This window comes from Oncorhynchus nerka, linkage group LG18 (assembly GCF_034236695.1).
Source record: "Oncorhynchus nerka isolate Pitt River linkage group LG18, Oner_Uvic_2.0, whole genome shotgun sequence".
NCBI classification, from domain to species: Eukaryota; Metazoa; Chordata; class Actinopteri; order Salmoniformes; family Salmonidae; genus Oncorhynchus; species Oncorhynchus nerka.
Genome location: NC_088413.1, coordinates 48836405 through 48852026, shown reverse-complemented (window position 1 = coordinate 48852026; position 15622 = coordinate 48836405). Strand labels below are relative to the sequence as shown.

Below are 15622 nucleotides of genomic sequence, written 5' to 3'. Positions count from 1 at the left end.
GTTGGCAATATCATAGGGTTTTGTGATGAATGAGCTGTGTTCGTCTTTTTGCCTAAAATTTTATCTAAGGTGCTCCAAAGTGTTTTAATATCATCCTTTATAGAATTTCTCTTTGTTTCCTAGTGCACTGTCTTCTTTTTTTTGTTTATTCAATTGTATGCCAAACGGAAGGGAAGTAAAGTGTCAGCCGTCAAAGCAGGTTCCGCTAAGGTTCCGTGAGCAGGCCTTATTAAATGATATGATTGCACAGACAGAACAATGAAAGGATGTGTGTGTGTTCACTGGATCTCATGGCCTGTCCACGGGACAAGCTGTTCTCTTCAGTCGTCCACTGGATCTCCTGGCCTGTCCACGGGACATGCTGTTCTCTTCAGTCGTCCACTGGAACTCCCACACACTGTGTACATAAAACACCGGGTAAATGGAGAGAAACATTTTGAGAGAAAGAGAAAATGGCCAAGTTACACGTCAAAGCCTGTCCATCCAGTGTCTTTTACATAGAGAGTTCAGTGCACACCACCCTGTGGCCCATGCAGGAATTACTGCTGATGACTCCATGGATGTGCAATTTGATTTACTGTAGTATAATGTAGACTCTTAGGAGTTGCTCCTCTTTTATGTTGGAAAGCACAACTCCTTTTGGTTTATTTAAAGAGGCAATCTCCGATTGATACATAAATGCTTTTATGCAGCCTTTGATTATTGAAGAATATAACGTATAAATCCCTCATGAGCTTAATTCAACTGTCATACCCTATCAGAACCCAAAATATCAGCTTGTTTTACTATATCATGTAAGCAATTTTAAATAAACACTGTATAGCTTCAAAACATGGTTAAAGCTATAATTTTGATGTAATGGATGGTCATTCCTTGTATCCATATCTTTGTCTAGCGATTTGGGAGTGGTTACATTTCTCCAGCCCCATCCCTCAGCTGTTTACCAAAACAGTGGCAGGCTGGCGCTTTGTTGTTGTTTTGAACTGCAGATTGTCCCTCTAAGGCATTGTAACTTGAATATTCGGAGTTAACTTAAGTGGTGTGTTAATCATATGTTTCTCTCCCCTCCGTGTGTCGTCCCCCCCCCCCCAGACTCGCCTGGATGCTCTGACTGAAGTGGACGACTGTGGCCAGCTGACCATTAAGTGCAGTCAGGACTACTTCTCCCTGGACTGTGGCATCACAGCCTACGAGCTCAGCGACTACAGCCCCAGTGAGGACCAGGAGGGTACCAGGGGACCAGGCCAGGGCCAGGATCCCCGGTGTAGCTACCCCGGGCTGGAGAGAGACTTCCCAGAGCTCATCCAGAGTGTGGATCTGCTGACCACCACGGTCAAGCAGAACCAGAACCAAGGGGTCGTCCCAGAGCAGGAGGAGGAGGAGCCAGGGACCTCCATAGAGAGACTGAAAGACACACTCTGTAGCGGAGGAGAGGACAACAATCCTGCACCAGGACCCACAATGCACTGCGGCACGCCCCAGAACGAGAGCACTCTGCTCTCCAAGCGCCCACTCCAGGGCAGGATGAGTAACGAGGTGTCCCCCACCCAGCCCTCCCTGCCGAAGAAGCCCATGTACCTGGAGGGAGAAGCTGAGACCAGTCTCAGCCTGAGGAGATCCACACTGCCTTCCTCTCTTCAGTTCCAGGCAGACCTGAGCCGGAGCACCCCCTCCCTCCTGGACCCTCCAGATCGCTCCAAGTTCTGGCTGGAGCTGGACGCTGTGTACCCCAGCAACGCCAGTCAGTCCTACAACAGCCTACATGCAATGAATGACAGGAACCTGCAGGCCAGCAGACAGAGCGAGGCGGGACGGTACCAGAGACAGGGGGGCCCTGCTGGAGCTCACATCCCCCTGCAGAGGAGCTCCTCAGAGGCAGGGCGGGGAGGCCATTTCCCCCAAGACATCTCCCCCATCCCCATCCCCTTCTCAGGCACTGGAGAATGCAACAGGGACATGGATGATCCACAGACAGTCAGAGACACAAACAGCCCCCTACTTTCTCCCATGAGGGGACCCTTGGACCACGAATCCCATGATGAGGCCTCCAGCGAGGACTCCAGTCCCCTCAAAAAAGCAGCAGACTGGATCATCCAGCGCCAGGGGCCCCGGGGGCCCAAGCGGCACGTTCAAGCCCAAGCCTTAGCCGAGGCTAGCCCTAACCCCAGCGAGGAGCGGTGGTTTGGGTCAGATGAGTTCTTGGCTCTGCCCGCCCAGCTGAAGAAGACAGAGATGCTGGCTATGAAGCTGGAGACCCTGGCCAAGGCGCTGCCCCAGAGACCCGGCCACCAAGGACACCACGAGTCCATTCAGGATGTGGACGACTGGGAGCTGACTGAGGTCAACTCAGACTGGGAGGGCGAGGGCCCGGGCAGCCCCAACCCCACTCTGGGCCTCCCCAATCTGGGCCTCCCCAACCTCCAACAGCCCTACAAGAGGCCCTTCCGGGTTGGGATGGGGCATTTCTCGCCCACCTCGTCCAGCGACATGGCTCCGTCCCTGGATGAGAGCCTTGAGTCGGGCCCCCTCAGTGACCTACTGTCTGAGGACGAGGCCTGGAGCTCCGGGGAGAGTAGGATGAGAGACAACAACAGGGGCTGGAGCTCCGGGGAGACCAGAGGGAGCTCTACTGGCTCCAGAAGGGGAGACAGCAACAGGTTACTGCTGCAGCCCACCACCACTTCCATGGCCCCCCACATAGAGACACAGTGTAAACCCCTCATCCAACAGCTGCAGGATGACATCCAGCACCACGACAACCACCCAGACATATGGGGCAAGATAGAGGTAAGGAGAGCCACAGCCTCTGTCACACACAGTTTTACTGCGATGCTGTTGTTTCAAGCATGGGTTATTCTATTACCTGACATTGGCAGTAGATGGCTCCAACGTTCATGTATTCCCAAACTAGAAAGTGTTGCTAAATCCTTCCCGCTCATAATGATGGTGTCTATATGAATTCAAATGTCAACACATATTGACCCGTGTGGCTACGGAAAAAAGTCTGAAAATGTCTGCACTCACTACTGTAAGACGCTCTGGATAAGAGCGTCTGCTAAATTGCTGAGATGTAAAAAAATATATATATAATAATATTCAAAGGTCAGTTGTTAAGTTATGGGTGCAGTATTGATGAAGTGATTAATGAACAGATCAATCATTGCTGTCACCCTGCTTCTGGTAATATGACATTAGTACACAACACACAAGGAAAGGCTTCCTCCACCGTCAGACGGAGGGTTGAAGTTATTGGACAGTGTTTTAAATACCTCCACATCAGAGGAGACGGTTTAACCAGCTTTTGAGGATCATTCAGCAAATTGTTGCCAAATAGAAAGCATGCTGCCTACCTGTATCTTCTGATCCAAGTCTGACATGCACATAATCAACATAATCCAACTTGACAACAAAGCCAGCCAGCACATCAAAAGCTTCGTGATTCACGCTGCTCTCTTGTCTCCTCTCTCCTCTCACATAGAGTAGCCTCGTAGAAACCACTAACCAGTGCCTTCCTTCTCCCGCCTGCCTCTCATGTTAATGTCTCCCATCCAACGATTTAATTAGACCATTAGGTAAATAATGAAGAGCATGTAATCAAGTCTCTGAAGGAGCTGGGACCTAATTGATGATTTGATGAGAGTAAGAGACCCAGGAAATCTGCAGGACAATATACTCAGAGAGAGAGAGAGAGAGAGAGAAGTAATGAGAGAGAGAGGGAGAGAGAGAGAGAGAAGTAAATGAGAGAGAGAGGGGGAGAGAGAGAGAGAGAGAGAGAGAAGTAATGAGAGAGAGAGGGGGAGAGAGAGAGAGAGAGAGAGAGAGAGAGAGAGAGAGAAGTAATGAGAGAGAGAGGGGGAGAGAGAGAGAGAGAGAGAGAGAGAGAGAGAGAGAGAAGTAATGAGAGAGAGAGGGGGAGAGAGAGAGAGAGAGAGAGAGAGAGAAGTAATGAGAGAGAGAGGGGGAGAGAGAGAGAGAGAGAGAGAGAGAAGTAATGAGAGAGAGAGGGGAGAGAGAGAGAGAGAGGGAAAAAAACAGAGAAAACTAGAATGCTATTTGGCCCTAAACAGAGAGTACACAGTGGCAGAATATCTGACCACTGTGACTGACCCAAAATGTAAGGAAACCTTTGACTACTGTATGTACAGACTCCGTAAGCATTGCTATTGAGAGAGGCCACGGTAGGCAGACCTGGCTCTCAAGAGAAGACAGGCTATGTGCTCACTGCCCGCAAAATGAGGTGGCACTTCCTAACCTTCTGCCAAATGTATGACCATATTAGAGACACATATTTCCCTCAGATTACACAGACCCACAAAGAATTCGAAAACAAATCCAATTTTGATAAGCTCCCATATCTATTAGGTGAAATACCACAGTGTGCCATCACAGCAGCAAGATTTGTGACCTGTTGCCACAAGAAAAGGGCAACCAGTGAAGAACAAACACCATTGTAAATATTTATTTATTTTCCCTTTTGTACTTTCACTATTTGCACATCATTACAATACTGTAAATGTCTTTATTATTTTGGAACTTTTATGAGTGTAATGTTTACTGTACATTTGTTTATATTTATTTCACTTTTGTTTATTATTTATTTCACTTGCTTTGCCAATAAAGCCCCTTAAATTGAGAGAGACAGAGACAGACAGACAGACAGACAGACAGACAGACAGACAGACAGACAGACAGACACAGACAGACAGACAGACAGACAGACAGACAGTATGAAAAGCGAGAGAGAGAGACTATTGAGTCATTCTTTAACACATGAGGGGCCCTCAATAGAGGCTGCTGCCTTTCAGAGATATTATATTCTCCTCCGTAGCCAGTGAACCTCAGCCCCGATGAGCCTCGGTCCTGAGTGACTCCATGGTGTCCTGTTCATCCTCCCCAGTGGGTCTCTGCCATCACAGGGATGTCTGAATGCCATTTTCTCCACAGCCCTGGACAATGTCAATGTTGGTAGGGTTTAATACGAGCCAGCCTGTGAATCCTACCTAAACATAACTAGTACTGTATAATCCTTTAGTATCAACATTCTCCACAGTGTATGATTGAAGTTATATTGAATGTTATCTGTAGTTTCAGTCAGGTCCAGTCGGTAGTTTCCCATGGTCTGTAGCTATTCTACCATGTAAATACTGTGTGTCTCAAATGGCTCCCTATTCCCTATATGCTTCTGACCAGAGCATTACGGGCCCTGGTCAAAAGTAGTGCGCTACATAGGGAATAGGCTGCCATTTGGGACGCATTCTCAGTCTGTTGACTAGACGGTCTCTTCCTATTTATCTCCACTGTTAGTCAGTGAGTCACATAGTGAATTCTCTCCCGTTGGTAAAGCCTGATTAGCACAGTGGGGTTTTATTGCCACCTGCTGGCAGGAACGGAAAATTATGACTTTCTTCTCTTTGGGAAAAAAAGATAGAATTCACACGTCGTCTCGTCTACAATGCCCATATATCAATAGAGCAACATGTTGTTGCATATATAATACGTTCATTTTATGCATTGAAAAAAAGGAATTGACATCAAATGATTGTTGTTATTATTCTGTAATGCATAACCCACCTTTTATCTTTCCATTGCTTATTACTGAGTGTTAGATGCTAAGGTTGCCACTTTGGCGAATACATAGGATTATATGTACAAGACAGTCAGACATCTCCATGGTTCATGTACAATCTGAGGATTAGCATATCCTCTCCTCCTTCTCCTCTCTGTATCAGGATGGAAGGCTGAGGCTGAGGCGGAAGCTGATACTGAGGCTGATGCTGAAAGAGAGGCAGCCAGGCTGGGGTTGTGAGGCTGGGAATGAGAGAGAAGTTAGGGCTGGGACTGAGAGAGAAGTTAGGGCTGGGACTGAGAGAGAAGTTAGGGCTGGGACTGAGAGAGAAGTTAGGGCTGGGGTTGAGGCTGGGACTGAGAGAGAAGTTAGGGCTGGGACTGAGAGAGAAGTTAGGGCTGGGGCTGAGCCTGGGAATGAGAGAGAAGTTAGGGCTGGGACTGAGAGAGAAGTTAGGGCTGGGGCTGAGAGAGAAGTTAGGGCTGGGACTGAGAGAGAAGTTAGGGATGGGACTGAGAGAGAAGTTAGGGCTGGGGTTGAGGCTGGGACTGAGAGAGAAGTTAGGGCTGGGGCTGAGCCTGGGAATGAGAGAGAAGTTAGGGCTGGGACTGAGAGAGACGTTAGGGCTGGGGCTGAGAGAGAAGTTAGGGCTGGGACTGAGAGAGAAGTTAGGGCTGGGGTTGAGGCTGGGACTGAGAGAGAAGTTAGGGCTGGGGTTGAGGCTGGGACTGAGAGAGAAGTTAGGGCTGGGGCTGAGAGAGAAGTTAGGGCTGTGGCTGAGGCTGGGACTGAGAGAGAAGTTAGGGCTGGGGTTGAGGTTGGGACTGAGAGAGAAGTTAGGGCTGGGGTTGAGGCTGGGACTGAGAGAGAAGTTAGGGCTGGGGTTGAGGCTGGGACTGAGAGAGAAGTTAGGGCTGTGGTTGAGGCTGGGACTGAGAGAGAAGTTAGGGCTGGGGTTGAGGCTGGGACTGAGAGAGAAGTTAGGGCTGGGGTTGAGGCTGGGACTGAGAGAGAAGTTAGGGCTGGGGTTGAGGCTGGGACTGAGAGAGAAGTTAGGGCTGGGACTGAGAGAGAAGTTAGGGCTGGGGTTGAGGCTGGGACTGAGAGAGAAGTTAGGGCTGGGGTTGAGGCTGGGACTGAGAGAAAAGTTAGGGCTGGGGTTGAGGCTGGGACTGAGAGAGAAGTTAGGGCTGGGGTTGAGGCTGGGACTGAGAGAGAAGTTAGGGCTGAGGCTGGGACTGAGAGAGAAGTTAGGGCTGGGGCTGAGGCTGGGACTGAGGCTGGGACTGAGAGAGAAGTTAGGGCTGGGACTGAGAGAGAAGTTAGGGCTGGGGTTGAGGCTGGGACTGAGAGAGAAGTTAGGGCTGGGACAGAGAGAGATGTTAGGGCTGGGGCTGAGAGAGAAGTTAGGGCTGGGGATGAGGCTGGAACTGAGAGAGAAGTTAGGGCTGGGGCTGAGGCTGGGACTGAGAGAGAAGTTAGGGCTGGGGTTGAGGCTGGGACTGAGAGAGAAGTTAGGGCTGGGGTTGAGGCTGGGACTGAGAGAGAAGTTAGGGCTGGGACAGAGAGAGATATTAGGGCTGGGACAGAGAGAGATGTTAGGGCTGGGGCTGAGAGAGAAGTTAGGGCTGGGGCTGAGGCTGGGACAGAGAGAGAAGTTAGGGCTGGGACAGAGAGAGATGTTAGGGCTGGGACAGAGAGAGATGTTAGGGCTGGGACTGAGGCTGGAACTGAGAGAGAAGTTAGGGCTGGGGCTGAGGCTGGAACTGAGAGAGAAGTTAGGGCTGGGGCTGAGGCTGGAACTGAGAGAGAAGTTAGGGCTGGGGCTGAGGCTGGGACTGAGAGAGAAGTTAGGGCTGGGGCTGAGGCTGGAACTGAGAGAGAAGTTAGGGCTGGGGCTGAGGCTGGAACTGAGAGAGAAGTTAGGGCTGGGGCTGAGGCTGGAACTGAGAGAGAAGTTAGGGCTGAGGCTGGGACTGAGAGATAAGTTAGGGCTGGGGCTGAGGCTGGGACTGAGAGAGAAGTTAGGGCTGGGGCTGAGGCTGGGACTGAGAGAGAAGTTAGGGCTGGGGCTGAGGCTGGGACTGAGAGAGAAGTTAGGGCTGGGGTTGAGGCTGGGACTGAGAGAGAAGTTAGGGCTGGGGTTGAGGCTGGGACTGAGAAAGAAGTTAGGGCTGGGGTTGAGGCTGGGACTGAGAGAGACGTTAGGGCTGGGGTTGAGGCTGGGACTGAGAGAGAAGTTAGGGCTGGGGTTGAGGCTGGGACTGAGAGAGAAGTTAGGACTGGGGCTGAGAGAGAAGTTAGGGCTGGGACTGAGGCTGGGACAGAGAGAGAAGTTAGGGCTGGGGTTGAGGCTGGGACTGAGAGAGAAGTTAGGGCTGGGACTGAGGCTGGGACAGAGAGAGAAGTTAGGACTGGGGTTGAGGTTGGGACTGAGAGAGAAGTTAGGGCTGGGGTTGAGGCTGGGACTGAGAGAGAAGTTAGGGCTGGGGTTGAGGCTGGGACTGAGAGAGAAGTTAGGGCTGGGGTTGAGGCTGGGACTGAGAGAGAAGTTAGGGCTGGGGTTGAGGCTGGGACTGAGAGAGAAGTTAGGGCTGGGGTTGAGGCTGGGACTGAGAGAGAAGTTAGGGCTGGGGTTGAGGCTGGGACTGAGAGAGAAGTTAGGGCTGGGACTGAGAGAGAAGTTAGGGCTGGGGTTGAGGCTGGGACTGAGAGAGAAGTTAGGGCTGGGGTTGAGGCTGGGACTGAGAGAGAAGTTAGGGCTGGGGTTGAGGCTGGGACTGAGAGAGAAGTTAGGGCTGAGGCTGGGACTGAGAGAGAAGTTAGGGTGGGGCTGAGGCTGGGACTGAGGCTGGGACTGAGAGAGAAGTTAGGGCTGGGACAGAGAGAGAAGTTAGGGCTGGGGTTGAGGCTGGGATTGAGAGAGAAGTTAGGGTTGGGACAGAGAGAGATGTTAGGGCTGGGGTTGAGAGAGAAGTTAGGGCTGGGGATGAGGCTGGAACTGAGAGAGAAGTTAGGGCTGGGGCTGAGGCTGGGACTGAGAGAGAAGTTAGGGCTGGGGCTGAGGCTGGGACTGAGAGAGAAGTTAGGGCTGGGGTTGAGGCTGGGACTGAGAGAGAAGTTAGGGCTGGGGTTGAGGCTGGGACTGAGAGAGAAGTTAGGGCTGGGGTTGAGGCTGGGACTGAGAGAGAAGTTAGGGCTGGGACAGAGAGAGATATTAAGGCTGGGACAGAGAGAGATGTTAGGGCCGGGGCTGAGAGAGAAGTTAGGGCTGGGGCTGAGGCTGGGACAGAGAGAGAAGTTAGGGCTGGGACAGAGAGAGATGTTAGGGCTGGGACAGAGAGAGATGTTAGGGCTGGGACTGAGGCTGGAACTGAGAGAGAAGTTAGGGCTGGGGCTGAGGCTGGAACTGAGAGAGAAGTTAGGGCTGGGGCTGAGGCTGGAACTGAGAGAGAAGTTAGGGCTGGGGCTGAGGCTGGGACTGAGAGAGAAGTTAGGGCTGGGGCTGAGGCTGGAACTGAGAGAGAAGTTAGGGCTGGGGCTGAGGCTGGAACTGAGAGAGAAGTTAGGGCTGGGGCTGAGGCTGGAACTGAGAGAGAAGTTAGGGCTGAGGCTGGGACTGAGAGATAAGTTAGGGCTGGGGCTGAGGCTGGGACTGAGAGAGAAGTTAGGGCTGGGGCTGAGGCTGGGACTGAGAGAGAAGTTAGGGCTGGGGCTGAGGCTGGGACTGAGAGAGAAGTTAGGGCTGGGGTTGAGGCTGGGACTGAGAGAGAAGTTAGGGCTGGGGTTGAGGCTGGGACTGAGAGAGAAGTTAGGGCTGGGGTTGAGGCTGGGACTGAGAGAGAAGTTAGGGCTGGGGTTGAGGCTGGGACTGAGAGAGAAGTTAGGGCTGGGGTTGAGGCTGGGACTGAGAGAGAAGTTAGGGCTGGGGTTGAGGCTGGGACTGAGAGAGAAGTTAGGGCTGGGGTTGAGGCTGGGACTGAGAGAGAAGTTAGGACTGGGGCTGAGAGAGAAGTTAGGGCTGGGACTGAGGCTGGGACAGAGAGAGAAGTTAGGGCTGGGGTTGTGAGTAGTAGGGTTTGACATATCCAGATTTTCATACCGTGATACCGTTTCTGTACCATACCGGGGTATACGGTATTACCGAATGTGCAAACAAGGGGTGCAATTTAAAACAAAATAATAGATGTACGTACAGTTGGAGTCGGAAGTTTACATACACAGTCACTAAAACTCATTTTTCAACCACTCCACAAATGTCTTGTAAATAAACTATAGTTTTGGCAAGTCAGATAGGACATCTACTTTGTGCATGACGCAAGTAATTTCTCTAACAATTGTTTACAGACAGATTATTTCACTTATAATTCACTGTATCACAATTCCAGTGGGTCAGAAGTCTACATACACTAAGTTGAATCTGCCTTTAAACAGCTTGGAAAATTCCAGAAAATGATGTCATGGCTTTAGAAGCTTCTAATAGGCTAATTGACATAATTTGAGTCAATTGGAGTTGTATCTGTGGATGTATTTCAAGGCCTACCTTCAAACTCAGTGCCTCTTTGCTTGACATCATGGGAAAATCAAAAGAAATCAGCCAAGACCTCAGAAAAAATTGTAGACCTCCACAAGTCTGATTCATCCTTGGGAGCAATTTCCGAACGCCTGAAGGTACCACGGTCATCTGTACAAACAATAGTACGCAAGTATAAACACCATGGGACCACGCAGCCGTCATACCACTCAGGAAGGAGACGCATTCTGTCTCCTAGAGATGAACGTACTTTGGTGCGAGAAATGCAAATCAATCCCAGAACAACAGCAAAGGACCTTGTGAAGATGCTGGAGAAAACAGGTACAAAAGTATCTATATCAATAGTAAAACGAGTCCTATATTGACATAACCTGAAAGGCCGCTCAGCAAGGAAGAAGCCACTGCTCCAAAACCGCCATAAAAAAGCCAGACTACGGTTTGCAACTGCACATGGGGACAAAGATCGTACTTTTTGAAGAAATGTCCTCTGGTCTGATGAAACAAAAATAGAACTGTTTTGCCATAATGACCATTGTTATGTTTGGAGGAAAAAGGGGGAGGCTTGCAAGCCGAAGAACATCATCCCAACCGTGAAGCACGGGGGTGGCAGCATCATGTTGTGGGGGTGCTTTGCTGCAGGAGGGACTGGTGCACTTCACAAAATAGATGGCATCATGAGGTAGGAAAATTATGTGGATATATTGAAGCAACATCTCAAGACATCAGTCAGGAAGTTAAAGCTTGGTCGCAAATGGGTATTCCAAATGGACAATGACCCCAAGCATACTTTCAAAGTTGTGGCAAAATGGCTTAAGGACAACAAAGTCAAGATATTAGAGTGGCCATCACAAAGCCCTGACCTCAAATCCTATAGAAAATCTGTAGGCAGAACTGAAAAAGTGTGTGCGAGCAAGGAGGCCTACAAACCTGACTCAGTTTCACCAGCTCTGTCAGGAGGAATGGGCCAAAAATCACCCAACTTATTGTGGGAAGCTTGTGGAAGGCTACCCGAAACGTTTGACCCAAGTTTAACAATTTAAAGGCAATGCTACCAAATACTAATTGAGTGTAAGTACACTTCTGACCAACTGGGAATGTGATGAAAGAAATAAAAGCTGAAATAAATCATTCTCTCTACTATTATTCTGACATTTCACATTCTTAAAATAAAGTGGTGATCCTTACTGACCTAAGACATGGAATTTTTTCTAGAATTGAATGTCAGGAATCGTGAAAAACTGAGTTGACATGTATTTGGCTACGGTGTATGTAAACTTCCGACTTCAACTGTATGCAAGAATGCTGTTTATTGACTACAGCTCAGCATTCAACGCCATAGTACCCTCCAAGCTCATCATTAAGCTCGAGTCGCTGGGTCTGAACCCCACCCTGGGTCTGAACCCCACCCACCCTGGGTCTGAACCCCGCCCTGGGTCTGAACCCCGCCCTGGGTCTGAACCCCACCCTGGGTCTGAACCCCACCCTGTGTCTGAACCCCACCCTGGGTCTGAACCCCACCCTGTGTCTGAACCCCACCCTGGGTCTGAACCCCACCCTGGGTCTGAACCCCGCCCTGGGTCTGAACCCCACCCTGGGTCTGAACCCCACCCTGGGTCTGAACCCCACCCTGGGTCTGAACCCCACCCTGTGTCTGAACCCCACCCTGGGTCTGAACCCCGCCCTGGGTCTGAACCCCGCCCTGGGTCTGAACCCCGCCCTGGGTCTGAACCCCACCCTGTAGGGTGTATGAAAGGTGTATGTAAACTTCCGACTTCAACTGTATATAAAGAAAATTGGCAGAAGCACAAAACAATTTAGGCAACAGAGATGTTGATCCAGGAGGGGATTGAATATCTCTGCTGGAACCAAGAAGTTTGATCTTGACATCTAGCCACTTACCTAGCAAGTCAGCCAACCAAATGCATAGCAGGAGCCCTGAGATGGATATAATTTATTTGACACATCTTACATTTTTTATAGTTATATTTAACTATATTTAACTAGTTATAAGCATAGCACGCACTGCTGCAGCCCCTGAAAATACTGTAGTTATTTCGAAATACCCGGTATACGGTATAAATGGTATATTGCCCAAGCCTAGTTGTGAGGCTGAAGCTCAGACTGAGACAGAGGCTGATGCTGAGAGAGAGACAGCCAGGCTGAGATTGGGGCTGTGAGGCTGGGAGAGAAGCTGAGGCTGTGAGGCTGAGTGAGACACAGCCAGGCTGAGGTTGGGACTGTGAGGCTGGGAGAGAAGCTGAGGCTGTGATGCTGAGAGAGAGGCAGCCAGGCTGGGGTTGGAGCTATGAGGCTGGGGCTGAGGCTGGGACTGAGAGAAATGCTGAGGCTGTGAGGCTGAGAGAGAGGCAGCCAGGCTGAGGTTGGGGCTGTGAGGCTGGGACTGAGAGAAAAGCTGAGGCTGTGAGGCTGAGAGAGAGGCAGCCAGGCTGAGGGGGCTGTGGGGCTGGGGCTGAGACTGTGAGGCTGAGAGAGAGGCAGCCAGGCTGAGGTTGGAGCTGTGAGGCTGGGACTGAGAGAAATGCTGAGACTGTGAGGCTGAGAAAGAGGCAGCCAGGCTGAGGCTCTGAGGCTGAGAGAGAGGCAGCCAGGCGCGCCACCTGAGATGATACGTGTCACACAGGGAGGTGATTGATTACATTAGCATGCGGGCCTCTGGAGATGACTTCATCCTCATGGCAACAGACAGCTGGCAGCTGAAGGTTCTACTGGGAGCGTCTCAGGGGCCTAGTCAAGTGTGACGCTACTGACGAGCAGAGCCTTCCCTCCATCCTTCCTGTCTCTGTCTCTCTCTTCCTCTCTTCTTTTTTATCTCTCTCCTTTCTCCGCCTGTCTCTCTTTCTTTCTCTCTCTCTCTGCCTCTCTCTCTTTCCCTGGGAGAAGTTCGGAGGGGATAGATGGGAAGAGAAGGGATGTTGTTCATTCATGTTATTCATATGCTTTTCCTTCTGCCTGCCTGCCTGGCGCATTACACTGGCCCACAAACCCATTCTGTGACACGCTAGGCCCTGCCGTTAATGCTGTTGTGACCAGGGGCTGTGTATTCATCTTGGTTGAAAGCTTTACTGGTGGAGAGGGAGGATGAAAAGGAAACGCACATAATGTCCCTGTCCTGGGGGATTGTGTTCTAGTCTCAGTGTCTGTTGATTTCCATTGACTGGGACAATTCTGCTGTAATGTACCTATCTCACTGGCTAATATGAGCAGCTTACTGCTAGCCTACTGCACGCAGACAGGACATTAATGCAATGTATTTTTTTAAATGAGAAAGAGAGAGGGAGAGAAATGCAAGAGAGAGAGAAATATGCAAGAGAGAGAGAAATATGCAAGAGAGAGATAAGAGGGAGAGATACGAGAGAGAGAGATGCAAGAGAGAAAGAGATGCAAGCGAAAGTGAGAGAGAGATGAGAGAGATACGAGAGCGAGAGATGCAAAAGAAAGAGAGAGAGAAATATGCAAGAGAGAGATAGAGAGATGCAAGAAAGACAGATGTGTGTGAGAGAGAGAGAGAGAGAGAAGAAAGCCAAATATGTGTCCTCCTGCCACAACCTGAGGGACAGCCAGTGAAAAGTGCAAAGTAACGTCGATAATATTTCCCATCTTGTTTTGTTTTGTCTTTCATACCACGTCATGTGTCTTCTAAGTCATGTTGACACTGGTCTACTACCATTGCTTTAATGTATTGTTGTTCGCATTAATATTTTTGTTGTAGTTGTTGTTAATGGTAATCCCATGTCCACTCCCATGTCCACTACTACTATTATTATTATAATTAAATTATACATATCGAAAAATATAAATATATATATATTTTATATATAAATATATATTTATATTTTTCGATATGTATACTTTGACAATGTAAGTAATAATGAACTTGCCATGACAATAAAGTAAATTTAATTGAATTGAGAGCGATATGAGAGAGAGAGAGAGAGAGAGATGAGAGAGAGAGACAGAGATGCAAGAGAGAGAGAGAGATGCGAGAGAGAGAGATAGATACGAGAGAGAGAGATAGATATGAGAGAGAGAGATAGATACGAGAGAGAGAGACAGAGATGCAAGAGAGAGAGACGAGAGAGAGAGAGGGAGATGCGAGAGAGAGAGAGAGACAGAGATGTGCGAGAGAGAAATATGCAAGAGGGAGGGAGTAAGAGAGAAGTATACAATAGAGGGGGAGGGATCGCGTTTGTTAGTGACTGAGATACTGTAGGTCCTGGGCTATGATCAGTCCCCACTACACTAACATCACCATCCAGGCCCTGCTATTTGGATGACACTGATGCTACACCCTATGTACCAGCCTGCCAGGACCCAGCCTCATCCTGCCTCAGACCCAGCCTCCTCCTGCCTCAGACCCAGCCCCATCCTGCCTCAGACCCAGCCCCATCCTGCCTCAGACCCAGCGCCATCCTGCCTCAGACACAGCCCCATCCTGCCTCAGACCCAGCCCCATCCTGCCTCAGACCCAGCCCCATCCTGCCTCAGACCCAGCCCCATCCTTCCTCAGACCCAGCCCCATCCTGCCTCAGACCCAGCGCCATCCTGCCTCAGACACAGCCCCATCCTGCCTCAGACCCAGCCCCATCCTGCCTCAGACCCAGCCCCATCCTGCCTCAGACCCAGCCCCATCCTGCCTCAGACCCAGCCCCATCCTTCCTCAGACCCAGCCCCATCCTTCCTCAGACCCAGCCCCATCCTTCCTCAGACCCAGCCCCATCCTGCCTCAGACCCAGCCCCATCCTGCCTCAGACCCAGCCCCATCCTGCCTCTGACCCAGCCCCATCCTGCCTCAGACCCAGCCATCCACAACCACATCAAAGCCTGTCTAAGAAGTCAGGTCCAAAAACGTCAATACTGGGGCTCTATCCGCGTCTGAAGAGAGGTCATTTATATCAATATCTTTGATTTTCATCACTGTCAAATAATGAGCAGGAGGCCTGCCATGGAGAGTGAGATAAATATAATCATATTGAATTCTGGGGTCATGAATGCAATTACTGAACACCACTCAATGAGTCAAGGTTTACTGCGTCTATACACCGTACACCAGGGGCTGCAGCACTGGATGTACAGATCTGAGGTAGTAATTACTGAAATACCACGCTAGTTACCGCCCGCGCCAGCGCCCGCCACAGTCCTTGTCTCTGTCCTTCTGCTCAGGGAGAGGAAAGGAATGCTAGGGAGGGAGGTGAAGAGAGACCGTTGTCAATCTGTGTTGGAATCAAGTCGCTTCCTTTCCTTGCCAGCGGATGGCAGTAGTCACACACCACACAGCAAGCCTCTCCTCCGTCCTCCCCTCTTTGACTAAGCACCTCTAACTGATCAAGGGCAATGTTACTGACGGGAAATCTCCCCCATCAACCCGTTGTTTGTGTGTATAAACTGATGTGTATACCCTCAACTATCAAATGTTCTCCCTTTGAAATCAAGTTTTGCCCTTGAATCAATTCAACCCAATGTTGGTAGTTTTAACTCAAGAGGTGAAATATCACTAAACAACA

The 15622-nt window shown here is 50.1% G+C and overlaps 1 protein-coding gene across 1 annotated transcript in view; it reads left to right on the top strand.

The window, feature by feature from the left end:
- LOC115146012 (A-kinase anchor protein 6) overlaps nt 1-15622 on the top strand; it is a 183005-nt gene that overhangs the window by 44377 nt on the left and 123006 nt on the right. The window contains 1 exon segment of the mRNA XM_029687753.2: nt 1093-2787. Coding sequence (XP_029543613.2) covers nt 1093-2787 — 1695 coding nt within the window.